The following is a 27,152-nucleotide window of genomic DNA, read 5'->3' as shown; positions in this document are numbered from 1 at the left end:
AGAGAACGAGTGCCCAGCAAAGGGGAAAGCCCCTTATAAAACGATCAGATCTGGTGAGAACTCAGTATCATGAGAACAGGATAGGGGAAACCACCCCTGTGATTCAATTATCTCCACTTAGTCCCTCCCACAACACATGGGGATTATAGGAACTACAACCCAAAATGAGATTTGGGTGGGGATACAACCAAACCATATCACCATCATTTTCAGGAGTTTGACTATCAAGTGCCTGGATATGGTTTTTTTGTTTGTGTGTTTGTCTACCTTGGGTTTGTTGAGCTTCTTAAAAATATAGGTTGACATCTTTCATTGGATTTGGTAAGTTCTTAGATATTATTTCTTCAGTACTGCCTCTATTTCATTCTCTCTCCTTTTTCTGGAACTTTAATTATATATATATATATATATATATATATATATATATATATATATATATACCTTTTTACCATGTTCCACATCTCATTTATGTTCTCTGCTCTATCCTGACTTTGATTTTATTATTGTTTTCTTTATGTCCTTCAGTTGAAATATTTTCTACTGGCTTGTCTTTGAGGTCACTAATTCTGTCTTCTGCTATGCCCGGTCTGCTGATAAAGCCCATTCAATGGATTCTTAATTTAAGGTATTACAGTTTACATTTCTAGAATTTTCATTTGACCCATTTTTATATATGCAAATTCTCTGCTGAAATATTATAGATTTTCATTCATTTTTTCCATTTTTATTTCTATTTTCTTTAATAAATTAATCATAATTATCTTGAAGTTCTTGTCTTTTAACTATGAATATCTGGATCATCTCTGAGACAGTTTGTTTCTTTGATTATCTGCCACTTTCCCTGTTTCTTTGAATGTTTGGGAATTTTTATTATACATTGGACATCATGAATGATATTTTGTAGAGCCTCTGGGTTATGCTATTTTTCTCTAAACAGTGTTGAGTCTTAGTCAGGAAAGCGCTTAAGTTGCCAGAAAATCTCCTGAATCTTGCTGATGCTTTATCTTGGCCTTTTAAAGGGTAAGTCTGTTTCTGTTTTCTTCATAATCCCAGAGTACAGCTCTTACCCCTAAGGCATGGCCTTTCTAAGGTTTCAACTGAATGTCTAGAGAGTTCACCAAGATTTCTCTACTTTGACTAAGCTAGAACTCCAAGACATATACCCCACCCCGTCCTGTGTCCTGTGACCTCTGGAATCTCTATTCAGTTCCCAGCCTTCAGTGGCTGTTCTCTGTTGGACTTTTAGTATCTCATCCTGTGCATTCAGAACCTAGAAGTTGGCAAAGGACCCAAGGGATATTTTTATATACAGTTTGGAAGCTCTTTATCTGCCAGTCCTTCATCTCCAGTATCCTGTCCCCAAATCAAATTTGCCTTTACATCCCAAGCTCCAACCTCTGCTTCTCTTACCTATCATGACTATCATTCTCTGCTTAGGCTGTTTCTTTCCACCTTATATTGAAAAATGACCTCATGAAGAAATCCAGGGTGAATATGAGGCTCACTTTAAAAAATTCTCTTATTTCAAAAATCTCATCCATATACTGGTTATCCAATGCCTGCAAACATTTTTAAATCATTTTGTCAAGTTTCTATAGTTGCTTACTGTGTGAGCGTGAGTCTGAGTACAACATCAGCCATTCATCATCTCTGGAATTGGAACTCAGAAAACTCTATTTGAATTAAATTACCACTCACATCTGATTGGTGAAACCTAAATCCAAGTCTGTTCTTCAACAGCAGAGGAGGCTGAAATCTGTGGAGAGGGCGGGGGTTGTGGAAGGAACTAATAATTTGATAGTTGGAGAACTATCAAAAGTGGACAGAGAGAGTTCAAGTGATATTCATTCAAAAAGGTATCTTCTATCTCAACATTATCTGATTTTCTTAACTACTTGTGGCTTCTTGACTGGGTCATGCAATCAGCTAGAGAGACAACAAGGAACACAAAAACAAGATGAGGTGAAGAAAAAACTAAGTGCCTGGTGAGTTTGTTCATGCCTAAAATATACCACAATTTTACAAGTAGTCAGGTTTTATTTTTAAAACTACAATTGGCATCCCAAAACATTCAGTTTTGACAATTCAGTCTTGCACTTCACTTCTTAATGACTTTGCACATCACATACTTGTTTCTACAGCAAGCTCCCTGAGAAACACATTAGAAAGAAGATAGTGAGGGGAGTACTGTGTCAGCAGGTATTGAGAAGAAGAAACAAAATGCCTAAGGCTTATCCACTTCACTTCAACGAAAGTTACTGAGCTCCTATCATTTCCCAAACACTGAAAATCTAGGAAGAGGTAGGGGGAGGCTCACACCAAGATGAATAAGATGGTGTTTCTGCCTGCACTTCTGTTGGGGACGTGAGAGTTTTTAGTGTGACGTAATCATAATCACAGGCGAGCCAGAGTTATGTACCAGGAGTTAGGGAGAACAAAGAGTATACTGAGTATAGTCAGGGATTCAACAAAGTCTTCCTGTATCAGACATTTGAGCTGAATTTTGAAGATGAATGAGATTTATTCAGACAAAGGAAGGTAAGAGAGGCATTCCAGGCAAAGCCAACAATACCAAGAACAAAGGCGCAGAGCCAGGAAATGGAATGTTGTACTGTGCAGTGGCAGAGGTAGAGCAAGTTTGGTATTTCTAAATCATAATACATAAAGTGGAATGTGTCAAGAAAGGAGACTGGAGAGAAAGCTGGGGTCCAAGTTATTGAAAAACCTGACAGCCATGCCAGAAAGTTGGATCATTACTGTAGGCAACTGAGATATTATCATCAGGGGATGGCATACCTTAATTGCAGTTTTTTAAACAGATAGGGTCTCATTCTGTCAAGCAGGCTGAACTGAGGTGCAGGGATGCAATCATAGCTCACAGCAACCTTGAACTCCTGGGCTCAAGAAATCCTCCTGCCTCAGTCTCCTGAGTAGCTAGAAATACATGCATGCATCACTACTCCTGGTTATTTTTTTAAACCATTTTTTAATAGAGACAGGGTCTTGCTATGTTGCCCAGGCTAGTCTTGAACTCCTGGCTTCAAGCAATCCTCCCGCCTTAGCCTCCCAAAGCACTGGGACTACAGGTATGAGCCACTGTGCCTAAACTGAATTGAATTTTAGATAGAGCATTGTGCCTGCAATTTTGAGAAAGGATTTCACAAGGGTAGAATGTGAAACATAGTGATGAGAGGTGCGATAGCTCAGGAACAATGGTCAGGGCTTTATTATAGAAAGGAAGGGGCAGATAGATAAAATTTTCAAAAGTTGATAAATGGCTATGAAGGTAAAAGAGAAGAGGAAGCTAAGTTTCAAGAAAGAAGTGCAATTTTACCATAGGAAAATGAGAATTTCTATTTTGGACACTGAATTTGAGGCACTCAGCCTTCTAAGTTGATATAATCAGCATGTAGCTGGATACAAGAAGTTGAGAGAACTGTGCAGAAATGGGAATAAAGATCTGAGAGCAGTTAGCATATCAGGGTTGGCAGAATCACGAGGACGCTTAGGGGCCAATGAAGTAGAGAGAAGTAAGAGCAAAGAGTGAGGACAGAAAACTGGAGGGCTCCAGGGTTTTAGAAGTGGACAGACAATGGGAAATACATGGGGAGACTAAGAACCACTGTAAGATATGGCAAAGTAAACAGTTTTATGGAAGCTGAGGGAGTAAAGAATGTCAAAGAGTGGGTCATCAACAGGGAAGTGAAGGGGAGAGGTCCAGGAGGCTCAGGATGGAAGAGCCTTGCTGGATTAGGTAATACAGTAGTCATCAAAGACCTTAGAGGAGAAGATCTCAGTAGACTGAGAAGTCAGAAGTTTTTGGGACAATAATGTAGACTACTGTTTCAAAGGATTGATTTCAAATGAAAGAGTAGAGCTAGGGTCTGCCCAAGAGCTTGAGGATGACAAGAGAAGGCTTCTTCGGATAGTCTTTTGACTTAGTCATGTTTACAGGCTGAAGGAAACACTAAAAGAATAAGAGAGACAAAAACAAAGACAGGAGATAACCACTAGCATCACATTTCTAAAGTTGTTAGGTGAGTCACAGTTCCGAATTTTAGGGAGAAGGACTGAACTTGAACCCATAAGCCATCACACCCTTCATCATCTAGAGGAAGGCCAGCGTCTGACAAGAGACAGAAAGGCATAGGGTGAGGAAGAAGAAATTAGGGGTTGTTGTCACTCCCCAATGACTTACTTTTCTTGCTAAAGTAGGAGGTCGCTTGTTTCCTGGGAGTCTGGGATGAGGGTGCGTGGTGTCAGGTTAGGGTCCTACGGAGTGGTGACCATGGGAAACAGTCAGAAAAGGAATGACAAGGGTGGGCAAATTAAGGACAGGACAAAAGCCTCTCATGTGGTATTAAGCATCCAAGTGAAGTTAACTATTCCCCTTTGCATCCTAAGCATCCAAGTGAAGTTAACTGTTCCATGCAGGCCACCCAGCATGGAAGCAAAGAAAGTCAATTCTGAGATGGCTCTGGGGAGGAGGTTCCTAGCCATGCCATGGAAAGACAAGGATGCTGCGGAATCGAGTACACAGACTGGTTCAGGCTGCAGTCTGGGAAAACTTGGGGGATCAAAGAGCAGGTTTTGTAGGAGCAAGAGATTGAGTGCTCTACTTCCTCCTGTTCCTCTTATCCTCTGGTGAGAGGCCTAAATGCCTCTGCTTGCTACAGCAACTGTTACCGACAGAAAACCAAACCAAAACAAAACAGAGACAAGAGAGAGCACAAGAGCATTATTTCAAAATTCCTTTAACACTTCTCTTAAAAGACACAAATCATCTAAATTACCCCCAATAGTCCTTTTAAATTCCAAGGCTGAGAACAAAATTATGGTTAAATGTTTAATTAATGTTTATTATAGCTGGCATATTAGTTTTAGAAAGGTCAAATTTATGATACAATGAAGTAATATTTTTCGCACTCTGTGGGCCTACTTTACAGCACACTGGAGCCTACAGTATAATAAATATCTTCTATTATTTTGCAGGATTCTTGTATGCAAACCTTTGTAGGGCTGAGATAATACTGAATTACAAGTTCAATGAGCTGGTGTGAACCTCAGGCAAGTCACTTCATCTTTCAGGACTCAAATTTCAGGCTTGTAAAATGAAGGGCAGGGATAAATTGCCAAGTTTCCTTCCAGGTTAAAAAAAATCATAAGCATAGTTGAACATTTTAAATAACTGTGGAAATTATAGATTTATTTCTTTTCTTTTATGATGTAGTTTTAATGAGCCTCAGTATAATTTAATGAGCCTCAGTCCATCATCAGGAATACAAATTCCAAGGATAACACCCTCTCTAGAAAAAACAGAATCCATTTTACCACAGTGTACTATATGTTCTGATTTCCCCCATGGCCTGCCTGCATTTACCCTTTCCAGGTTTCATCTCTGAAAGTTCAGATATGTGTTTACCCTCTTGTGACCATACCTCTCCGAGGAGGCTACATGTTATGTTGTCTCTTGGAGCTGCAGCCTTGGTCCAGTGGCGAGATGCTCTGCAGCAACCTCTGCACATCTCAACTTAGATTTGTTGTTGAAGAGAATATCGGGAAACACAGAAAGCATCTATTAGGATGCCCAATAAGTATGCTTGGTATATGAAACAGCATGATGTGTGAGACATTATCAAAATGTGGCATTGTTTTCCTCCTCCATTCAGATGTTTCTCCAACCATCAGATAAAAACTCAGCAGAATGCATGGCTCACTATTGGGTTACAGAGAGGCCCGTGGTAACTTTAAGTCACAAAACACTGTTTTGGTTCAAAATCAGTACCTGGTTTCAAGAGATTAATCAGCATTTCCCTCTTCATGCGGAAGACAGCTGCTTCTTTCACTGCCTAGATGCTTACGCCTTCAGGGCCCAGAGGTGGGAGAAGGAAAAGGAGAGGAGCACTGAAGAAAAGGAAAGCAAAGTTCTCACTCGATGGTTGAGTGGCACTGTCCTAAGTAAGCCAGGCAGGAGGTTCATGCTGACCCTTGCCCTCCTAGCAGTGCTGTTGCCCTGATTGCTAGCTGAGCTTTCCAGGAAAGATGCTCCATGCTCTTAATGTGGGTCATGCTCATTTGCCTTTGACTTGCCACTTCTTTTCTATCCATCAGGTTCCCATTTATTGTTGTTCCATCCCACTGTTTTTGGGGTCCCTTTACTCCAGGCAGGAACCCTGTTGGGCAGAAAAATCTTGGGGCAGAATATCTTTGACAATGGCCCCTTATCATTATCCAGTGAATTCTTAAATAGGGCACAAAAAAAGATTGATGAATTATATTTCGTTAGGACCTTTGAGGTTTCATTTAGGTGTAGAAAGTTAGAATATCGTTCTCACTTTCCCCACAAGAAAAAGCTGAATCACCTACATTAGGACTTCTTTTGAACTCATCAAAAAGCAGAGGTCACAAGGCAATAAACTAGCTTGAAATGTAAGGAAAGAGACTCCTCCAAGGAGAGCCAGGATGTGACAACTGACTTACTTGTACAGAGCACCTGGGAAAGATGAGGCCATTATGGAAGTTGGTAAAAAGATTGCAGCTAAGATATTATAATAGATTGATAAATTTTAATGATTTACAAGTTGTAATGACTTTGCAGAGCATGAGACTATAGAACCTGTGGAAGCTACAAACACGAGGGGAATTTGGACCCACTCTCAGGCTTTTCTCTGCAGATCTCACAGAGTACTCACCAAAAAAGATTGGAGTTAGGGTAGGAGACCAGAGAAAGCATCCTATGGCAGTGCAGATCGGCCAGAGAGAATCCAAAGCCCTATAGAATGAACACCTATAACTGCTGGAGGAAAAGCCACCAACCCACTAGGGGTGCAAGTGTAGACCCATCACAACTGGGAGAAGGAAATGAAGAAACCCTCTTTTCCTGGGGGAGGCATAGGAAACTGCCTCCTTCATAAGAAGGAGAAAACATGAAGCAGAAACATGAAGCAGAATTTGTCTGTTATGGGGAAAAGAGTAGAATCGCTGAGTAAGGCCTAGCCCCAAGACCCAGGGACACAGGCCCTGCCTGAGACTGAGGCTGTACTAGTATTGCAGAATGCCTCTTCCTCTACCAGACTAGCAAGTGTCTAGTGACAATCTAGCGCATGGAGAGGAACAAGAGTGTGGCAGGGCTGGGCACAGTGGCTAACCTGCAATCTCAGTGCTTTGGGAAGCCAAGGCAGAAAGATCACTCGAGGCCAGGAGCTCAAGACCAGCCTGGGTAACATAATAAGACCCTGTCTCTACAAAATATTGAAAAATTAGCCAGGCATGGGTGGTGCATGCCTGTAGTCTCAGCTATTTGGAAGACGGAGGCAGGAAGATCACTTGAGCCTAGGAATCTAGGCTACAGCGAGCTACGATTACATCACCACATTCCAGCCTGGGCAACAAAGTGAAACCCTGTCATTCAAAAAAAAAAAAAAAAAGACACCCTCTGAGGCACAGGGTCACCAGGAAGCCTAAAGGCTACCCCCACTATAAGCAAGGTAAAATTAATTGTCAAAAACTTGAGACAACTGATGAATGGAAAAACTAACATATCCATGTCATAGAATACTACTCAGCAACAAAAAAACAAACTATTGATACAAACAACATGGCTGGATTTAAAATGCATTATGCAAAGTGAACAAAGCCAGACTCAAAGGATACATACTGTTGAGTTACACTTACATGACCTTCTGGAATAGGCAAAACTATAGGGATGAAGAACAGATCACTGGTTGCCAAAGGCTGGAGGTAGATGAGGGGTTGACTACAAAGGAATGTGAAGAATTTCTGAGTGGTGGTGGAACTGTTCGATTATCTTGATTATGGTGGTAGTTACAGATCATGCATTTTCAAAATTCATAGAGCTACACATTTAAAACGGTGATTTTACTGTATATAACATATCTCAAAGACATTTAAAAATTTTTAAAAACTACTTCATTAAAATTAAGATGTTTGGTCATTTAAAGATGCCATTAAGAGAGTGAAGAGACAAGTCATTGATTGGGAGAAAATAAAAAGAAATAGCTCTTGTATACAGAATATATAAAGAACATATATTTAAGTAAGGAAAAAGCACACAACCCAACAGAAAATAGGCAAAAGATTTGAGTGGGGTTTTCACAAAAGAGGACATCCAAATGGCTAATAAGCATATGAAAAGATGCTGGACAGCTTTATTCTAAGTACAAATGAAAACCAAAATGAGGTACCACTACTCAGTCACCACATTAGATGAAATTAAAGATAAGCAATACCAATGTTGGGAAAAGGTGATGCAACTGAAATTGGTTGCAAATTTGAATAATCACTTTGGAAAACAATTTGGTAGTATTTACTAAAGCTAAACACATCTGAGCCTTATGATGTAGTGATTTTGCTCCTAAGCATAATATCTATCCAATAGTAATGAATGTATATGTCCACCAAGAGACATGTTCAAGAACATTCATAGTGCCATTATCATAATAACAAAAACCTGAAAATGACTCAAATTTCTGTTAGTAGGAAAACTTATACTATGAAATACTACATAGCAATAAAGAAGAACAAATAGCTGTAACATGCCACAAAGATATGATGAGTGCAAGAAGTACAAAGGACTATATACTATATATATATATCTCATTTGATTTATACGAAGTTCAAAGTAGACAAAACTAATCTATGGTCATGAAGTCAGAATAGTGGCTACAGGTGGGGATTGTATTTACTGAGAAGAGGCATGAAGGAGCCTTCTCAGCTGCAGGAAACATTCTAGGTTTTGATCTCAGTGGTTTTTCATGGGTGTTGTGTGTGTGTCATAAAACTTCATCCAATTGTACACATAAATACTGTGCACTTGGGTATTTTACTACATGTATGTTTACCTCAGTGCAATACAATACAAAGAAATATAACTTTCAGCATAGCTCAAGAGCTAATGATAAAGTGTGCAAAATGAATATAAAAAAAACTAGGAACACAATAACTTGTCATGGCCCCTGGCCCCTGTGTCTTTCTTATCAGCCTGAAGATGGAGGAGAAACATGTCTTAGCACTGCAGCCCATGACAGATCAGCCTTGATGCAGCTCCCATTCATTTTAGGTCCCAAGTTTGTGCAATGTCAAAATAAATATCTTTTTTTTAAAAAAAATTCAGATGAAAGATTTTTCCTTTAGTGTTTTAAAACAGAGACATTTGTTTTATATGCTCTTAATTGATATAGCTTAATTATTCTGCCAGTTGTTTTCTATCAAGCAAATAAAATTTCTTGTTGCATCATCCTCCTACCATATCATTTATCAATTCAAGATTTGTGCACTTCAAGTATGTTATTCGTCAATACAATTTGTTTTTAATGGCCCTGGCAACACTCCTGGGGAAGCCATATCCACGTCAGGCCTCCAGGACTCATGCACTGTGACCCTCCTGGGGAATGCAATTGTTCCCAACACAGCAGACATTCTTACAGTTCTGCCTTGGAGGCAGCTCCTCTACTTCTCTCTAAGCATCACACCAGTCCTCAATCCTTCTAAAAGCAAGGATTACTTACCAACTCCCAAGTCACCCTCAGTCCAGCCCCCTAGACATTTCTGGGTCTGAGGAGGAGGAAAACCCTGTCTACTTCCCCACATTTTGCTGAGGACTCACATACAGCCCTGCAAGCTTTCCCAATGTATCTTATCATGAAGCCTCTCTCCTCCTCCTCACTTGAAATTTTTGCTGTCTTCTCATGTGAATGAGAAGTCCAAGAGTCTTTGAATCAGCATCAGACAGTTACTTTATCATTACACTTGCATTTTCATCTAACACCTCCATCTGATGTGCACATCTATGGTTAATATTGAATATCTCAATCAAAACTTCAATATTAGCATCCTGTTATAGTAACTTTTCAGTTGAACCATGTGAAATTGTTTATTGTTGACTATTTTTGACCTAAAAAATGCAATTTTATGCAGTTCAACCTAACAGTTTTATTCAAGATAGGCTTTTCTTTTTTTAAGAAAAACTAAACTTTAGGTTGAGTTTGAACAGAAGTGAAAAATAGATTCTTCAATATCCAGGCAAATGCTGAAATACCTGCACAGCATCTTACCTTGGCTTTCAGATCAGCACACAATTCCTGTTGCTTTTTCTTGTCCTTAGCCAATGTGCTCTCCATTTCATGAGTTGTACAAGCCTCAATCAGTGTCATCACAGCCTTCTGTATAAAGTCTTTCCTATTTTTATTCCAATTTGCTATCAGAATCTTTCGCTGCTCCATAGCAAAGTGATATTGGTCACAATATTTCTCATGTTCAACCTGAAAAGTAACAGAGGGTGGATACTTACCCTTATGAAAATGAGCTTATATTTTGTGTCATTGTTACAAAAATGAATTATAACCAAATATTTTGAAAAACTGGGGGTCAAATATCTTCATCATAAATACAGCAACCAGAAACCAGGTACTACCTCCAAAATTCTGAGCCTGTGGCTAATTGGTGACTGAGGACAAGTCATTTAATGATTCTAAGTCCTTAGTTTCCTCATATAGGATGCAGTTATATCAGGTAACCTCTAAAACCACTTTCATTTCTAAATGGTAATGATTTTATGAGCAGAAAGCAACATTTTCCCTATATATAGCTTTTAAAATACCCCATCTTTACATCACTTTTGGTATTTTAACAATTATATCAAGTGTTTCATTTAGACAAAATGCTAATAAATGTAAAAATTGCTACATAAATCCTGAAAGCTGAAGTTTTACCCTTAATTACTGGGACATTCAGATGTTAGGATGCCTAAACTTAAAGTAGTAATAGCAACGGTACTGAGCCCTTCCCATCCTATGCTCATGAGGGACATGGCATTTTCACATCAGCAGCAGTAGCTCCTTTTGGAAGTGAATCTCAACCACGGGAAGTAGCAGAGTTGTAGCAGAGTCTGGAGGGGAGAACAGGAATGGAGGGCACCTGAGTAGCCTGGAAAGCCTCGGTGGGTAATTCTGAAATGCTCCCCAGAAAAAGGTGTGTCTTCCAAAGTTGCGAGTCACTGATCTAAATAAATCTTTATTTTACTAGTATAGACCATGACTCTGAATTTAATACATTATTTAACCCTTAGGAGCTGTGAGAAAAGCAGCTAGCAAACAGGATAAGGTACATCCCACCTAAAATAATAGTTGAAGTATGATTAATTCAGTACACAGTAAAACCACTTACTTGGTCTCACTTAAATGTATTAGCTACTAAAATCTGTTCTGTAAACTCCTCAGCTTTGTTTTATAAAGCCAAAAATATACTTAATATCTGTCAAACATTAAGAAAAGAAGAATACACCACACAGAAATGGATGCTAATTAATCCAATGTAAGAAGTAAATATAAAAATCTTTATCATAATAATAGGAAAATATAAAAATGTACAAGTTGTAATAAAAATGACAGCTTGTCACAGAAGCAAACAGAATCAATAGGGAACAAAAGGAAAGAACTAATTTAATAAATGAAAGTTGTTTAAAAATCCAGAGTGCATTACTTATTATATAACAGGTATCTGCTACCACATAAAGGGGGAGGGGTGAAGAGGATGAAAAAGGATGGGAGAAAATGGTCACAGCAGCTGTGTGATCTTTGCTTCAGTTTTTTCATCTAAAACTAAGGAGAGCAATAGTATTTTTCTCATCCACTGTGATGTGTGTTCAAGGAGTTTCCACGTGACTAACATACGGTAACTTCAATATACATGTGAGTATTGTTGTTACTTGCTTAATCTAAAACAATTACAAAAATGCAGAGTACATGATAAGATGCTACAGCATGGAGCATTTAAAAATTCAAAGTCTGTGTTTTTGTTTACGTGCATGTTATAAGGTGAGTTATTGTGAAATTAATGGGTGACAGGGAAAATTCTGTTTTTTTGCCCTTATGTTCTTGTTGACTAAAGAATGAAACTTAAATAAAACAGTAATTTCCCAGTTCCTTTTAAGGAAAATCTCAGTCACATCTTTGAGTTCTGTATTTGGGGTATTTGTGTTTCAGATCCATCTAGGAGGATCAAGCAGAGCTGTAGTGGTGGGAAAGAGATAAAAGTACCAGCAAGTGCTGACCTCCCTGTGGCTAGAAAGACTGAGATGGGGCAGGCTCTGTGAATGGAGGAGCAGGCATTTCACTTTCAAGCAAGACCTGGAGATGGCAAAGCCCCTTGAAGGTGAGCACCTGGCTACACAGACACTCGGGAGTCAAATACTAACAGAGCAGCCGTAGGATCACAGTGAAGATCTCGGCAGCAAGTAGGCACAGAGACTGACTTTTGTCTGAGGAGGTCGCCCACCTCATTATGGACAGGACAAACTTGAAAAAATGACCTGTACAGGCTTTCGAACTATTATATAACCCTATTATTTCCTAGCATGTAAGAAAAAGATAATTTTTAAAGACCCATTTAAAATATATGTACATGCTTAATAATTATTGACTACTAAAACAATTTAACTTGCAAGTACGTATGTAGGTCCAGCACTCACCAAATCATGCCTAGATTTGTGAGGAAAATATCTTTGTAACATGTCCAGATACAGAGTCCTTCTTCCAAAGAGATCTCCAGGGTACTGATTCAAAATAGCCTGGTAAATCCAGTGTTCTTCTTCACTTAGTTGACAGTTTCTGGAAGCAACAAAAATGTTACAACGTATTATTGAGCAATTATGAAGTCTGAAGGACTCAAACTATTCAAGCTGTTAGCAAGTGACAGTAATGATGCAAAATGAGGTTTCTGTGTTTTTAAAATACATTAGCCAAATTTAATGTCTGTTTCAGAAAAGTTTCTAAATTCTAATGCAATGGGTTCCTTCAATTCTTTATTTGGTCTTGCCATGAATATCAGGCATAATTCGAGTAAGTTTGATGAGACACAGTATTTTAAAAATATTTATTCTATCTTGCCTGTAACAATATTTTAGAAATCATGACCAATGAATGAAATAAACAATAGAAAATAAATGATTACACAGATTAAAAAGGAATTTTATTTATTCAACAAGGTTCCTATGTCTAAACTGGAGAAGAGTATAAATGTAGACGGTTAAATGAGCAATTATGTAAAGGAAAATAAAGACAAACTGAGGAAGAGACTTACTTAAGGTTTGACTTCAACAGAAAATCTAAAATTATCTTTTATTTAGTGCTTCATAAAGGCAATACTAAATATTGGTAGTAAAAGATAACCCAAAGCATTAAAACCACTAAAGAAATGATTTGTAAATAGGATCCCTTCAAGTCACCTTCCCAATAACATATCCACTATCCTCCAAAAGGCCTTTTCCATTTCAGAACACTCCTAGACACCCTCCTACTTTGCATTCTTTACAGAGTATTAGCAAAGTCTTGTACAGAGTAAAAAGTTTGCAATATCAGCTGGAACTCTAAACTGAATTAATAGCTTTTTATATTCTGAGTTTATTTTGCATATCATTATTCCTGTTTAATAAATTAGAATAATCAAATACAAATGCAATCAGGGGTAATATTATTAGCAACAAATACTTCTTAATCCAAGAGGAGACTTGTCATTGTTTATTTCTACTATATCGATGGTCTTATACTCTAAAGTTAACTGTGCAATTCAAATAATTTCTTATATATCTGCCATGCCCCTGGAAAATAGTTGACAATTTAAAACAGAATAAAACACATCTTAAATCAGTGATACTAATGGGTATTCCAATGTTCTCATACAAGTTTATTATTCTGATAAGTAGCAAGAGAGAAAAATTCTTTTTCAAAAAAAAAATCCTTTCTGTTTCATAATAGGGGAAACAAAAAAGAGGGTTGGGGGTGTTCTACCAGGAAGAAGAATATTCTACAGTTCTTCAGTATGACATAATAATTTATTGCAGAGAAAACTGGAAATGAATTCACTGAACACACCAAGTGTTCAGTCCTGTCTGAATCAGTTATGCATGTACAGACAAAGGCTTCTGCAAATAAAGCAGTACAAATAGGAGTATTAAGCCAGAAGAAAGGTTTGCCTGAGTAAACTTGGCATTTAAAACACCTTCAGGTTTTCATGGACAATATCACAGGTCCTCTCACAAGGAGCCCATCTTCATTCACATTAACATAAATGCATTTTAATAACAGAGTTAGCCACATAAATTCTGCATTACCATACCACAAACAACAAACAAAAATAGAACTAAAGTTCATGTCCTCATTAATGTTTATAAAAAAATTTTTTTAATCAAACGAACTTGAAAGAAGTTTGAATTTCTACCTGTATTTGAATATAAATGTGAATGTGCGGGTGTGTGTACCTTGGGAAGGGGGAAGCAATAGAAGCTAGGTCCAATTCATTCTCTGTTCCTCTAAATTGTGATTCATCTATATAATTGATGCTGTTAGTACCGCACCCAGATCGCTGTTATTCAATGGAATTCCCATCACCAAGATGCTGTGAGTCTTGGCAGATAACTCACAGATGCCCCTTCCTTCTCTGAAGAATTGCCCTGGACCAAGTGGGAACTGCCTCTCCCACCCTCTTTCAAGGAGGCTTTCCTCTTTGAAAGGCCATCCATAACCAATAACTGACTTACCTGGAGGTACAGAAAGCCAACCTACTTGCCTTCAGAGAGGATCAACTCTACGATACCTTTGTACTGGGAGCAAACCATGGCCAGTGTCCACTGACACCTTCTTGCTCACACATTTCCTCTCCTCTGTTTGGCTTCCTTCACATCCCTCCCCGCTGGGAGCACCTCCCATCAAATCTCTTGTTTAGGAATCCCTGTCTCAGCTTTGTTTCAATAGAACCTACCCTAAGATAATCTACAAGCAATCTTACCCATAATTTTCAAAAATAGTTTAAATCTTTTGGTAAATGGAGATGTAATTCTAAATTAATTTCTTTGATGATATCTCATACTGAGTGGCAGTGCAAGACTGTGGCTGTCCTCAAGGAGAAAGTGCAAATGGCAAACATTTACAAAAATGCTTTCCAAATAGAAGCACACATTAAGCAGTGTACACTGCTATAAATAAATATAGCAGCAGAAGAATTTGCGGCACTCGGTGCATTTTTATACATTGCATGAATGTATTAATTAGCTGCCATTTTGGTGACAATATTAAACCACTAAAACATATGAAATTATCATAAAACATGAAAGCCAGATATTTCAAAGCAAGCATGCCACGAACTGTCACCATATCCATTTTGACCTTCGTGTTGATTTTAGAAGCCTCACATCTTACCAGTTTTTTCCAGTTACCAAAATTACTCAAATTCCAAGTCATTTTTTAGTAAATGTAGAATAAAAATTTTAAAACATGCTTAAAGGTAATGATATATAAATATTCACAATATTATTATTTTTAGGTTATGCATTTATAGCAGTTTCCAGAGCTGCAGCCTTAAATACTGGAGCAAATATTCACATAGGCAGTAATAATGGTATAGCCTGCATCTCCATTAAATGTTGCATGTGAAGAAGAGAGAAATCTCCCTCAGCTACATACATACCCTACATATACACCAAGCCTTTGGATAGTAAAAATCTAAGAAGAATATTTAAACATAGTAGCCTCATCACAATAACAAAGTAGCCACTTCTGAGGAACATGGACTTTGAGCTTCAAAAATAAAATCATATTCAATATATTTGCATTTCTAAACATAAATCTGGACACTTTTAAAATCAAACCTTCATCTTTTTTTGTACAGAAAAAAAATCTATATAAAATAGCTGAGACTAAGGTTAGGTTTTACCTTTCAAAGTCCTTGTTGAATTCAGCTGCTTTGCTGGTGATTCTAATGACAGAACTAGCTAAACTGCATAGACAGTGAAAAATATTCTGATTGCTTATCTACTTTATGAATTTGAAAAATCACTATAATGTTAAAAGAAAATTTTAAAGAAAACTTTTAAATTGCCCTAAGCTTTACAGTTTCTAAAAAAAATCTTTAGACAAAAAAATCTTTAGCAGTTAACTGCAATTTCTATTCCTTTTTGTCCATCTAAACTTTCTAATTTAAAGTGCTTTAGAATATTCATCTTTATCACGGCCTGCCAAGATTTTACAATCTGTGGGTTTATTGAGTTCTTCTAACACTTCAGGGAATTTCAGCCTACAAAAAGGTGAGGCATTTACCACTCAATTCTCATTCACCATCCTCTGCCCCACAATATAGTATCTGACCACAGATAATATTTTATTTTAATTTCTCAGGAAGTGAGACAAAAGAGATAATTCAGAAAAAAACCAACAGAGCTGTAAAATTCACCCTGACCCAGGCCAATTGTCTCCCTAATTCTACCTGTTTGAATTATTCCAAAAATCCTAACATGACTCACAATTAACTTAGCTACTACTGTTCCTCATAGCCATGTTTAAACCACTTTCCTTGGGTTCTGGTTCTATGACATTCAAATAAATTTAGGGATGGAGGACAAGCAATGGTGGTAAACATGACACATAAAGGTAAGAGGTACTTTAACAACAGAAACAAGTTTATGAAAGCAAACATGCTCACAAACTGGCTGAAAGTTGTTTTACATTTTCTCAGAGTGAGGGTGCTTTCCAGGCAAAATGGTAGTTAGTGCCTCTGAAGCTAGCTGACGCAATAGTGAACCTGACCTGAGTTTGGAATGCAGTGAGTCACCATTCAATTAATGTGGATGAGAAACCATCCTCTTGCTTGGCTGCATCAGGTCTGACACTGCAATACACAATTTGACTTCACCTTTCAATGTTTTCTTTCTAAGACAGAACCATCCAAATACCCAATCTACTCAGCCTGGTTTCTTCATCCACCAATGATCCCAGCTCAGGCCCACTGTCCAAATATAAATCTATGTCTGATTTTCAGTCTAGTTTACAGGAGGCTCCCTGCTCCCAGACCCATTTCTGACCAACAGAATTGACTCCTCAGATCTTCCCTGGGTATGCATCTTCTCTTCCTCAGAGATCTGTTCCCATTTCCACAGTCCCTGGCTCTATCAGTCTGGTTACTTAGCTGGAAGCTGCCAACCAGGATAAAGTGGACTTTCACAGGCAAGGTCAAAATCCATTGAAACAAAGAATCAAATAAATAAATAAATAAATAAACATAAATAAGTGACCTATAGGGTAAAGCCAAAGCTTGTGCCAAATTCCAAAGCCTCATTCTTCTGAAAGAACATGAAAAGATAGTAGAGTTCGAAAAGTGATGGCTTTGGGAATCTGGTCAGAATGGGAAGCTAAGCCATTTATTTGGAAATGTATTTGGGAAATTGCTGTTTTCCAAATAGTAAGCGCATTGTTTTTACTTAGATTTTTAAAGAGTAGTTTACATAGAAAGCTCTTTTTTTTTTTAACTTAGAATGTATATTTTTTGGAGGTAGAATAGTGGGGATGATGGCAAGCCTCTTAAACCCATCTTTATCTCTGAAATATCCATCCACCAGTAGTTTTCTAGTGGAAGTTTTCAAATAGCAAAATCGAGATAAAATACCCTTTTCCTTTTTTTTTTTTCTTGTTGGAGACAGGGTCTTGCTCTGTCACCCAGGCTGGTGTGCAGTGGCATGACCGTGGCTCACTGCAGCCTTGAACTCCTGGGTTCAAGCAGTCCTTCTGCCTTAGCCTCCCAGACAGCTGGGACTACAGGCACGTGCCACCACACTCAGCTAATTTTTGATTTTCAGCAGAGACGGAGTCTTGCTACATTGCCTAGGCTGGTCCTGAACTTCTGAGCTCAAGCAATCCTCCCACCTTGGCCTCCCAAAGGAGGCTGGGATCCACTTTCCTCCATCCATGCTCGGCTCTACTTCAGGAAAAGTGAGCCCCATCTCCAGCCCTAGCAGTTAATCTGGATTGATGTTCAGAAATTCACAAACACCCATTCACAAGCTTCCTGTTTCTCTAACATGTGTTTGGTAGTAACATGGACAAAATATCCAATTCTGGCGAAAGAAACATGAGGGGAAGTCTTCTGGGGCAAAGGTTTCTGAGCTCTTAAAAAGAGTCACAAAGAAAGAAGGAAGGTCCCTCTTTGCTTTTAGATGTTGTTATGCAGAACTGTCTGGCAGGAAGTCATCTAACTTGCAGGAAGGCAGGGCAAGAGAATGAAGAACACCAGACTTCCCTGTACTTGGACTTCCCCATCTCTAGACTTCTTATTAAATAAGAAATTGCTTTATTATATAAGTTACTTTGAGTTGTATTGGGTATTATCTTATAGCTAAAAATAACCTAATTGATAGCAAACTGAAAAAGAGAAAAATGACTTTTTAAACATAGCATCCTAATATTGCTGTGGAAGAAAAGTACTCTGAAAGGATGTAGAGATAAAAGAGATGTAGACCCAATGTAGGTAGAGACCAGAATCTAAAGTGATGGATACTCTGCAGCTGATTGTGGGCAGACCAATGATGTTCAACACCAAGGCCATTTTTAAGACCAAAAAACCTCCCTCAAACTCAGATGAACAGAATTAGTGAAGACAAGATCATCTACAAATACGTTATTTGCTCTATGCTTTAAATCCTTATATTGAGCCAAAATCTGTCTCCAGGTTACTATTTTATTCTTCATTATTGGGGGGGGGGGGGCAAGAACATTTTAAAGTACAGTGAAGTTGAATTAAATAAAATTATCTTATATAGCCATTATGACTCAATATTCCAGGTCCAAAAGCAAGAGTAATAAAATTGGCCTACTTCTTTGGGGCAGGATGTGGAAAATCTTAATTAGCCATCATAAGATCTTCTGAAATTTTAATTGCCACATAAAATGTCATAATGTCATCTCAAACCGACTATGAGTGATCATTAAGAAATTATAAGAATGAATTTAAAGAGTGATGATTCTTTTCAGTTTATTTTTTAGACATTAGCAATGTTCGACTTTATGTTTTCTGATATGCATTAATACGGCAAATGAACATAAACCTGGGAATGGGGTAGTTATAATTTCTTACGTTACTCGTTCTCCATAGTGTCAGTTCTTATGGTTACCTCAAAAGATTATATTTTAACTGTAATTGGACTTCAAGTTATGAAGAGTAGGGAAAAGTTGTTATGAACAACTGGTTTGTTATATAAAACAGGTGTTAAAATTCTTCTCATGTTAAAATTTGACAATCTTGTCCATAGAAATTTTAACCTTGCCTTTGCTTATAGCTACACGTATCTTACTGTTTTTAGAATACATTCTATCTGTATTATCCAGCAACAAATGTCAATTGGCCTAGACACAAACCCATCAAACTGCTATGTTTCCATTTTCTTCAATGATATTTATCAAATTAATTTGATTTCACACTTAGTGAAGAATAGAAACCCCTTATAAATGACTTTCACCCCTTCATAATATAAATCCCAGATCTTTCAGTTTCCTGGAGTATTGAAAATGTAGCCTCATGCACCATTACATTGTGTAGTCACTAGGTAAAAACAATTACATTGAAAAGGCAGGGAAAGATGCGAGTTTTATTACTAATAAAAACTTAAACTAGGAATTTAAGCCATTATTCTTAAATACCCAGATATACTTTTTAGAAATACATAACATGCAAGTAAATATAACTAAGCAAAGGCAAACTCCAAGACTAGTTTTTAAGGGTATCCTGCAGAAATTAAACCTTTTTTTCCCCTTGATAAAATGCATTCCACCATAGCCCAGAGAATTTAAAATGTTTTATTCCCACAACAGACTCAAAATAGGCTGAATAAACACCAAATGTGGTTTTTGGTGTTTAAAGAAAGAGTATCAAAATATAAAGTAGTTATTATGAATGATGTATTTTAAGAGAAAGCTACTAAAAATACGTGACAAAAATAAAATCATGGTACACATTATTACCCACTCCTTCCAAAAGGAATGTATCTCTTACCCAACATCAACTTGGATGGTACACATTATTACCCACTCCTTCCAAAAGGAAATAATCTCTTACCCAACATCAACTTGGATAAGAGAAAATGAAAGCTGCAGTGACCCAGGATGTTGGGTGAGGGGTCAGCTAAATAATGTGACTGCGTGAACACTGGAAGATCAGGTAATAATGCTGCTGTTTCTGGGAACTTCTCCCTTATTAATCACCATTGGCATACAGCCAACCCAGACTGGAAGTGTAGAACCTGAGACTGGGCACGTCCAGGCACTGAAACTTTCCAACAGCTCTGACACTTCATTCTCAGAGAAAAATGCCACGTGGGAATTATGGCTCCAATGTTTTAACTTGTGACCTCATCAAGTAAGCAAATTTCAGTTACTTATTATACCTCTTTCCCTCTCTTTCTTCTGTCTTGTATTCATCAAGAACGGTCATATATGTAAGCATTTGTTTATTTCACATTTTTTTAAAGAAAGTTATGTGAAGCCACACCATGCTTCCTGAGTGTTGCCTTCTGATGCTGACTTTTACCCATCTCATCTTTATTAGCCACAGAGTATATGGTTTATTTTTAAACAAGGGAAAAGTCAGGTTTATTATAAAAATTATGCATAGATTTCCCTTCTAGCAAAACTTTCACATAAGAACAGTAAAAGAACTGTGCTACACAAATAAATATTAAAAGAGAGAGAAAGAGAATATGAACATGACATTGATGATATTCACACATGACAGCAATCTCCAATGCCCTGATCTCCAAGTACAGATGAATCAAATGATATAAAGTCTACTAATGAGAACATAAATTGTTTGTATTTGTCTAGAAGAAAATTTACCAATGCTACCAAAAATCTTAGAATTTTTCCTCAAGGATCTAGAAATAGAAATACCATTTGAACCAGCAATCCCATTACTGGATATACACCCAAAGGATTATAAATCATTCTATTATAAGGATACAGGCACATGTATGTTTATTGTGGCACTGTTCTCAATAGCAAAGACTTGGAACCAACCCAAATGCCCATCAATGATAGACCGGATAAAGAAAAGGTGGCACATATACACCATGGAATACTATGCAGCCGTAAGGATGAGTTCATGTCCTTTCCAGGGACATGGATAAAGCTGGAAACCATCATTCTCAGAAAACTGATGCAAGAACAGAAAACCAAACACTGCATGTTCTCACTCATAAGTTGGTGTTGAACAGTGAGAACCCATGGACACAGGGAGGGGAACGTTGAATACTGGGGCCTGTTGGGGGGTGAGGGGTTAGGGAAGGGACAGCAGGAAGTCGGGGCATAGGGGAGGGATACCATTAGGAGAAACACCTAATGTAGAGGATGGGGTGATGGATGCGGCAAACCACCATGGCACTGTGTATACCTATGTAACAAACCTGCACATTCTGCACATGTACCCCAGAACCTAAAATCATAAAAAATCCAATCTGAAAAAAATAACAAGATCTAGTGGCTAGTATAATAATTACTATAATTTCAAATGGTAATACATATAAACAATATTTAAAGATTTAAAAAAAGAATTTTCATGCCCTTTGATACAGCAGTACTATTTCTAGGAGTTCGTCCTAAAGGAATAATTATGGAATTACCCAAAATATAGTGACAAAATTGTCTATTCCAAGTTTTTAAAACAATTGTCAAAATGTGGTAAAAATAATTGTCCAAAAATAGGAAATTGGTTAAATTTATGTGATACAACCACATACTGTAATACTATCTATCTAATTTTAAAAGATGTTGTAAAAGAATATTTAATATATTAATCAAATCATAGAAGAAGCTTAGTAACTATTTATTGAAAAAAGGAATAACACTGGATATGATTCGAAACAGGAATAAAACAGTAGATATGTGTATATACATTTTTTCATTTTTATAAACAACATTCATACATCTGAAACATAAAAAATGTTATGAAAGGATGTATCTGAGTGTTGGAAATTTAGATTAATTTTTAGTTTCATCTCAAGTTTCTTAACTGTATTTTTAAAATTTTCTTTAACAAATAGAATTATTTCTGTATTAAGAGAAATATGCATAACAGGAAAAGCTCATAGAGCACTAAATAGTTATCTTGAAAATTACTAATGAGTAAAGCTACTAACAAGTACAGTAAACTGAAATAATTTAGTTGAGGATATATAAAACTATGGGCATCAGCAATTTATATACAGAGGAGCAAAATTGTTAAATCATTGTGGATTTTAAATAGCATTCAGATTCAGATCTCAAATAATAATAGAATATTAATTGTGAACTAACATTATGAAATGTAATATACCTATCAAACAATAAAGTAGAAATCACTTGCTATCACTCTATAGCTTTTTCCACACATTGACTTCAAATCTGACATAGCTAAATGGAGCATCAGACAATTATGTCTCATCTATATGATTAATTCATCCAAATGTTAGGAAATTAAAGCCACAACCTCATCTGAGTCTCAAACAAGCAATTAAACTTGTCTTCATGTCACCGATGAAATACAGCCCAAATAGAATCTAAATAGCTTCAAAAAAACACTGAATAAAGGAAGAGGTTCAATTGTAGTCAAATTGTTTTTAAAATGTGTTTTAGTAAAAGAGAACATCCTTTAAAGCTGTGCTATCCAAGATGTTAGCCCCTAGCCATATGTGGCTTAAAAATGTGGTGGTCTAAATTAAGATGTGTTGTAAGTATAAAATGCAGACCAGATTTCAAAGACTTCATATGAAAAAAGAGAATGTATAATATCTCATTAATTTTTAAATATTGATTGTATGTTGAAATTATAATATTTTGGAACTGTTGCATTAAATAAGATACATTTTAAAATAAATTTCATCTTATTTTAATTTTTTAATATAGCAACTTGAAACTTAAAATTACATATGTGCTCACACATGCAGCTTTTATCATATTTCTATGAAACAGCACTGATCTAGTACTCAACCTGATTTACCAGCATCCTGGCATGTGTATATCCTTGAAGCAGTGTGGTAAGAAAATTCAGATGTGCAGAAGAGACTTAATCTTCCCCAACCATTTACCATATCAGAGACTTTGGGGAAATTGCTTACCTTCCTTTGAGCTACAGTTTCTTCATCTATAAAATAGAGCTTTCAAGATGGGGTATACTGAGGGTTAAAATCATTCGTATTTGTCAGATCATATAATAGGTACTCATTAAAAATCAATGGTCTCCTCTTCACTCATTATCTTAGATTTTTAAAAACGTGTATTTTTGTTTTAAAAAAAAGAAAGTACAAATATGCCAAAATTATGTATAATTTCACCACTTGGGGATAACCTTTTTTGTTTTTTGAGACAGGGTCTCACTCTTTTCCCCAGACTGGAGGGCAGTGGTATGACCTCAGCTTGCCTTCCAGGTTCAAGCAATTCTGCTGCCTCAGGCTCCCGAGTAGCTAGGATTATAGGCGCATGCCACTACTGCCCGACTAATTTTTGTATTTTTAGTAGAGATGGGATTTCACCATGTTGGCCAGGCTAGTCTTGAACTCCTGACCTCAAATGATCCACCTGCCTTGGCATCCCAAAGTACTGTGATTACAGGCATGAGCCACCGCGCCTGGCCCAGGATAACTATTTTTGTTTATTTGGGTAAATAACCTTCCAGTCTTTTTTCTGTGGCTATATATAGATGTAACACTTTCAGAAGGGGGGGAAAAAAAAAAGAAAAGAAAATCCATGTTATATAAACTATTCTGTGACCTGCTTTTTAATTATATAGTAACATATTCAAACCATTTGTGTCATTAGAAGTACCCTCTATATAACCATTAATGTTAGTGTAGAATTCCATTGTGTGGATATATCATACTTGATGAAGCTGATTCCCTATTTGCTAGCTCTTTAGGTAGTTTTTAAGAAATTGTCATCACTAAGGAAAGAAAATTTAATGTTGAACACCCTTGAAGCCAATATTCACTTTATGTCTATAATTATTTCCTTAAAGATCATTTCTAAAGAAACAAAGAATATTCACACCTATAAAGATTTTTGATGACATGTTGTCAGACTTCTAAAAACTTATACATCAATGATATATAAAAATGTCCGTTTCTCCTATACCATTTCAAGCTCTGGACACATATATGTTTTACCATTTTATAGGCAAAAATATAAGTATTATTTTAATTTTTGTTGCTTTAATGAGTAGAGAAGCTTTTATAAGTTTCTTAGTCATTTGCATTTAGAATTACCAGCCAGAGTTCCACAGACTGCTCCACCATGAACATCTATTCATTCTCCTCCCAGCAGCTACACCATATACTCTGCAACCTTACCTGTTAGAGTAGCAGATGAACCACCTGTGCTCATTCCTACACTTGTGTGCTACATCCCAACTCTCCTTACAACCCCAAGACATTATTCAGCAATTCCTGTCTCGCCTGCATCATCAGAGTTTATCCTTTACTGGATTACTCTTATTAGCATCAAACACACTGCTACTTCTCCCGCTTGAAACAAAACAAAAACAAAAGACCAAAAAAAAAAAAAAAAAAAAAAAAAGCAAGTAACTACATAAAAGCCTGGCCCTACTTCCTTACTCTCCTTTGCATAAAAACTTCTCAAAATAGTTATCTATACACATCGTCTTCAATTCCTTTCTTATCCATTCAAATCTATACCATCAGGCATTTGCTTCCACCTCTTCAATGAAAATGGAACCTTCAGCTAAAGCACCAACAACCCCTATTAAAGCCAACAGTCAATTATCAGTGTATTTTACTTATCAGCAGCATGTATTCAATGGACTGATCGGTTCCTCTTCACTTGCCTTCCAGGACATTACACTCTCTTGGTTTTCATATCTCACAGACCTTTTCTCAGTGTCCTTTGTTGGCTCTTCCTCTTGTCCCTGACATTGTAATGTTGGCAGGCCTAAGGGATCAGTCTTTGATTTTATCCTTTCTCTCTTTACTCACTACTTTAGTGATCACACCCAGTCTCATGCTAATGACTCATATCCATGTCACTCCAATCAAGATCTCTTTCCTTAATCCCAAACCCATATATCCAACTGCATCCACACAATCTCTACATGGATACCTAATGGTATCCCAACTTCATTGTGTCCAAATCTCAACCCTTGATTTTCTTCAAAGCCAAAGCTTGCTTCACATATAGTCTTCCCATCTAAGTTGATGGCAACTCCATCCTTCTAGTTGCTCAGTCCCCAAAAAGCAACTATTTGGAACTATTCTTGTTGCTTTTTCTTACATGGCTCATTGAATCTGTCAACAGATGCTACTGGCTCTGCCTTTAAAATATATCCAAGAGCTGACCTGGATTCCTTTAACTCTCTTAGTGTCCAGTATTTTCTTGCACTTCTACCCCCAGCCCTACAGCTTATCTTAAATACAGTAACTGCCAAAGTGATTCTGCTAAAACATAAGTCTGATTTTGCCACTCTGCTCACTTCTGCTCAACACCTTCCATCAGCTTCTCATATCACACAGAGTAAAAGTGGAAGTTTTAAAAATGGCTACAAGGCTCTAAATGTTCTGCCCCACACCCATACCTCTAGGACCCCATCTTTTACTGCTCTCCGGATCTGTCACTCTGTTCCTGCCACACTGGCCTCTTGCCAGGCTTACTCCTACCTCGGTAAACACTGGCTGGAATACTTTTACCCAAATATCTGCATGATTAGTTCTCCCAACCCCGTTCGAACTTTTATGTCACTTTCTTAACCAGCCCTACCCCAAACATCTATTTAAAATTACAGTCTGCCTCCTACAATCCCCAATACCTTCTACCTCTCTTACTTTGTATTTTTTCATAGCACTTATCACCTTCTAACACCACTGTGTATAATTCACTTATGTATGTTTATAGTTTTCAGTGTGCTTCTATTTCATGAGTACAGGAATTTTTGTATATTTTATGGCAATAGATGCTGAAAAATATTTGTTGAAATTATGAAGAATAAGTCAGTCATATCTTCATCTCCTTTGCTCCATTTTCCTTTTGGCTGTTCATCACTCAATTAATTTGCAAAATGTCTTTATGTATTATGGATTTTAATCTCTTGTACCTGATACATTGCCAACATTTTCCTGTCTTATTTTTTACCCTTGTCAAATTTTTTCTTTAAAAAATTATTTTAGAATAGAAACAATATTCATATGGTTCAAAATTCAGAAGGTTTAATGAAAGAGGATTCAATGAAAATTCTTTCTCACACCTACTCCTCCAGGCATCTGGCTCCCCTCCCTCAAGCTGAATGTTATCAATTTTTGTGTATTGTTTGACATGTAAAAGCAAATTTATAAATACATATGTTTACTTTTTTCTGTTCTACACAATGTAGACTGCACATTGCTTTAATTGCTTAACTATATACCTCACCTTAACCCTTACATATTGTTCCATGTCGGTTAATGTAAATTTTCACCATTTTGTCTGCAGAATAATATATTGTATGAATGTACAATAATCTATAAAACTAGTTCTTATTGATATTAACGGTTTTGCTCAATCTTTCACTACTGCAATGAATAACTGTAAAAACAAATTGGTGTATACATATTCAAGTATATTTGTATGATATACTATTGAGATTTGGAGGCTGTCAGGACAAAGGACAGGTGCTTTCTGATTTGGTAAGCCCTGCTGATCTGCTCTACAGAAAAGTTCCATCAGTTTCAACTCCCTTTAGCAGAATATAAAATACCTATTTCCCCACACTCTTGCAGTATCTGTTAGATTAAGTTGCAGATGATAAAAACTACTCAAGCTCTTTAAGCAAAAAGAAGCTTATGACTAGATATTATATGACTTGCCCAATAATTCCTCTGTAATGATTAGGAAAGGCCCCACCTACCACCTCAGGAAGCTTTAATTTCAGAATATGATCACATGAGCAAAATGAATGCCTCACTCCTTGCCTGTTTTCCATTTAACTCAATTTTGAATCCAAATTCCTTCAAAGATTTCAGATTATCTGAGCCCAAATCACATCTATTGACCTATCTATTCATGACAACATGCTATAGTTTATAAAATGCTTAATATAAGATAGCTATAGTCCTCCCTCATTACTGCTTCTTTTCCCCAGAATTCTCCTAGGTATTCTTTTTAAATGTAAATTCAAATAATCCTGTGAATATTTTTATTGGGATCACATTAAATTTATAGACTGAGGAAAAATATATCTATAATTATTAAATCTTCTATTCTGAGACTAAAATATGGCTTTTTAAAGTTTTATGTCCTTCAGTGACATTTAGAATTTTTTTCCTATAGTACTGATGTTTTATATTTCTTATTAAATTAATTCCC

The 27,152-nt window shown here is 36.8% G+C and overlaps 1 protein-coding gene across 6 annotated transcripts in view; it reads right to left on the bottom strand.

Annotated features, from left to right (window-relative positions):
- Window positions 1–27,152, bottom strand: part of CCDC148 (coiled-coil domain containing 148) — a 342,429-nt gene that overhangs the window by 203,873 nt on the left and 111,404 nt on the right. For all 6 annotated transcript variants that reach the window (XM_074399652.1, XM_003921954.4, XM_074399655.1 and 3 more), the window contains 2 exons: window positions 12,488–12,626; window positions 10,074–10,280 (listed from right to left, as the gene is read on the bottom strand). In XM_074399652.1, coding sequence (XP_074255753.1) covers window positions 10,074–10,280; window positions 12,488–12,626 — 346 coding nt within the window. The remainder of the gene's footprint in view (window positions 1–10,073; window positions 10,281–12,487; window positions 12,627–27,152) is intronic.

Source organism: Saimiri boliviensis, chromosome 5 (genome assembly GCF_048565385.1).
Source record: "Saimiri boliviensis isolate mSaiBol1 chromosome 5, mSaiBol1.pri, whole genome shotgun sequence".
In the NCBI taxonomy this organism is placed as follows: domain Eukaryota; kingdom Metazoa; phylum Chordata; class Mammalia; order Primates; family Cebidae; genus Saimiri; species Saimiri boliviensis.
Note: the sequence above shows the minus strand (reverse complement) of the source record. Positions and strands in the feature narration are given on the sequence as shown.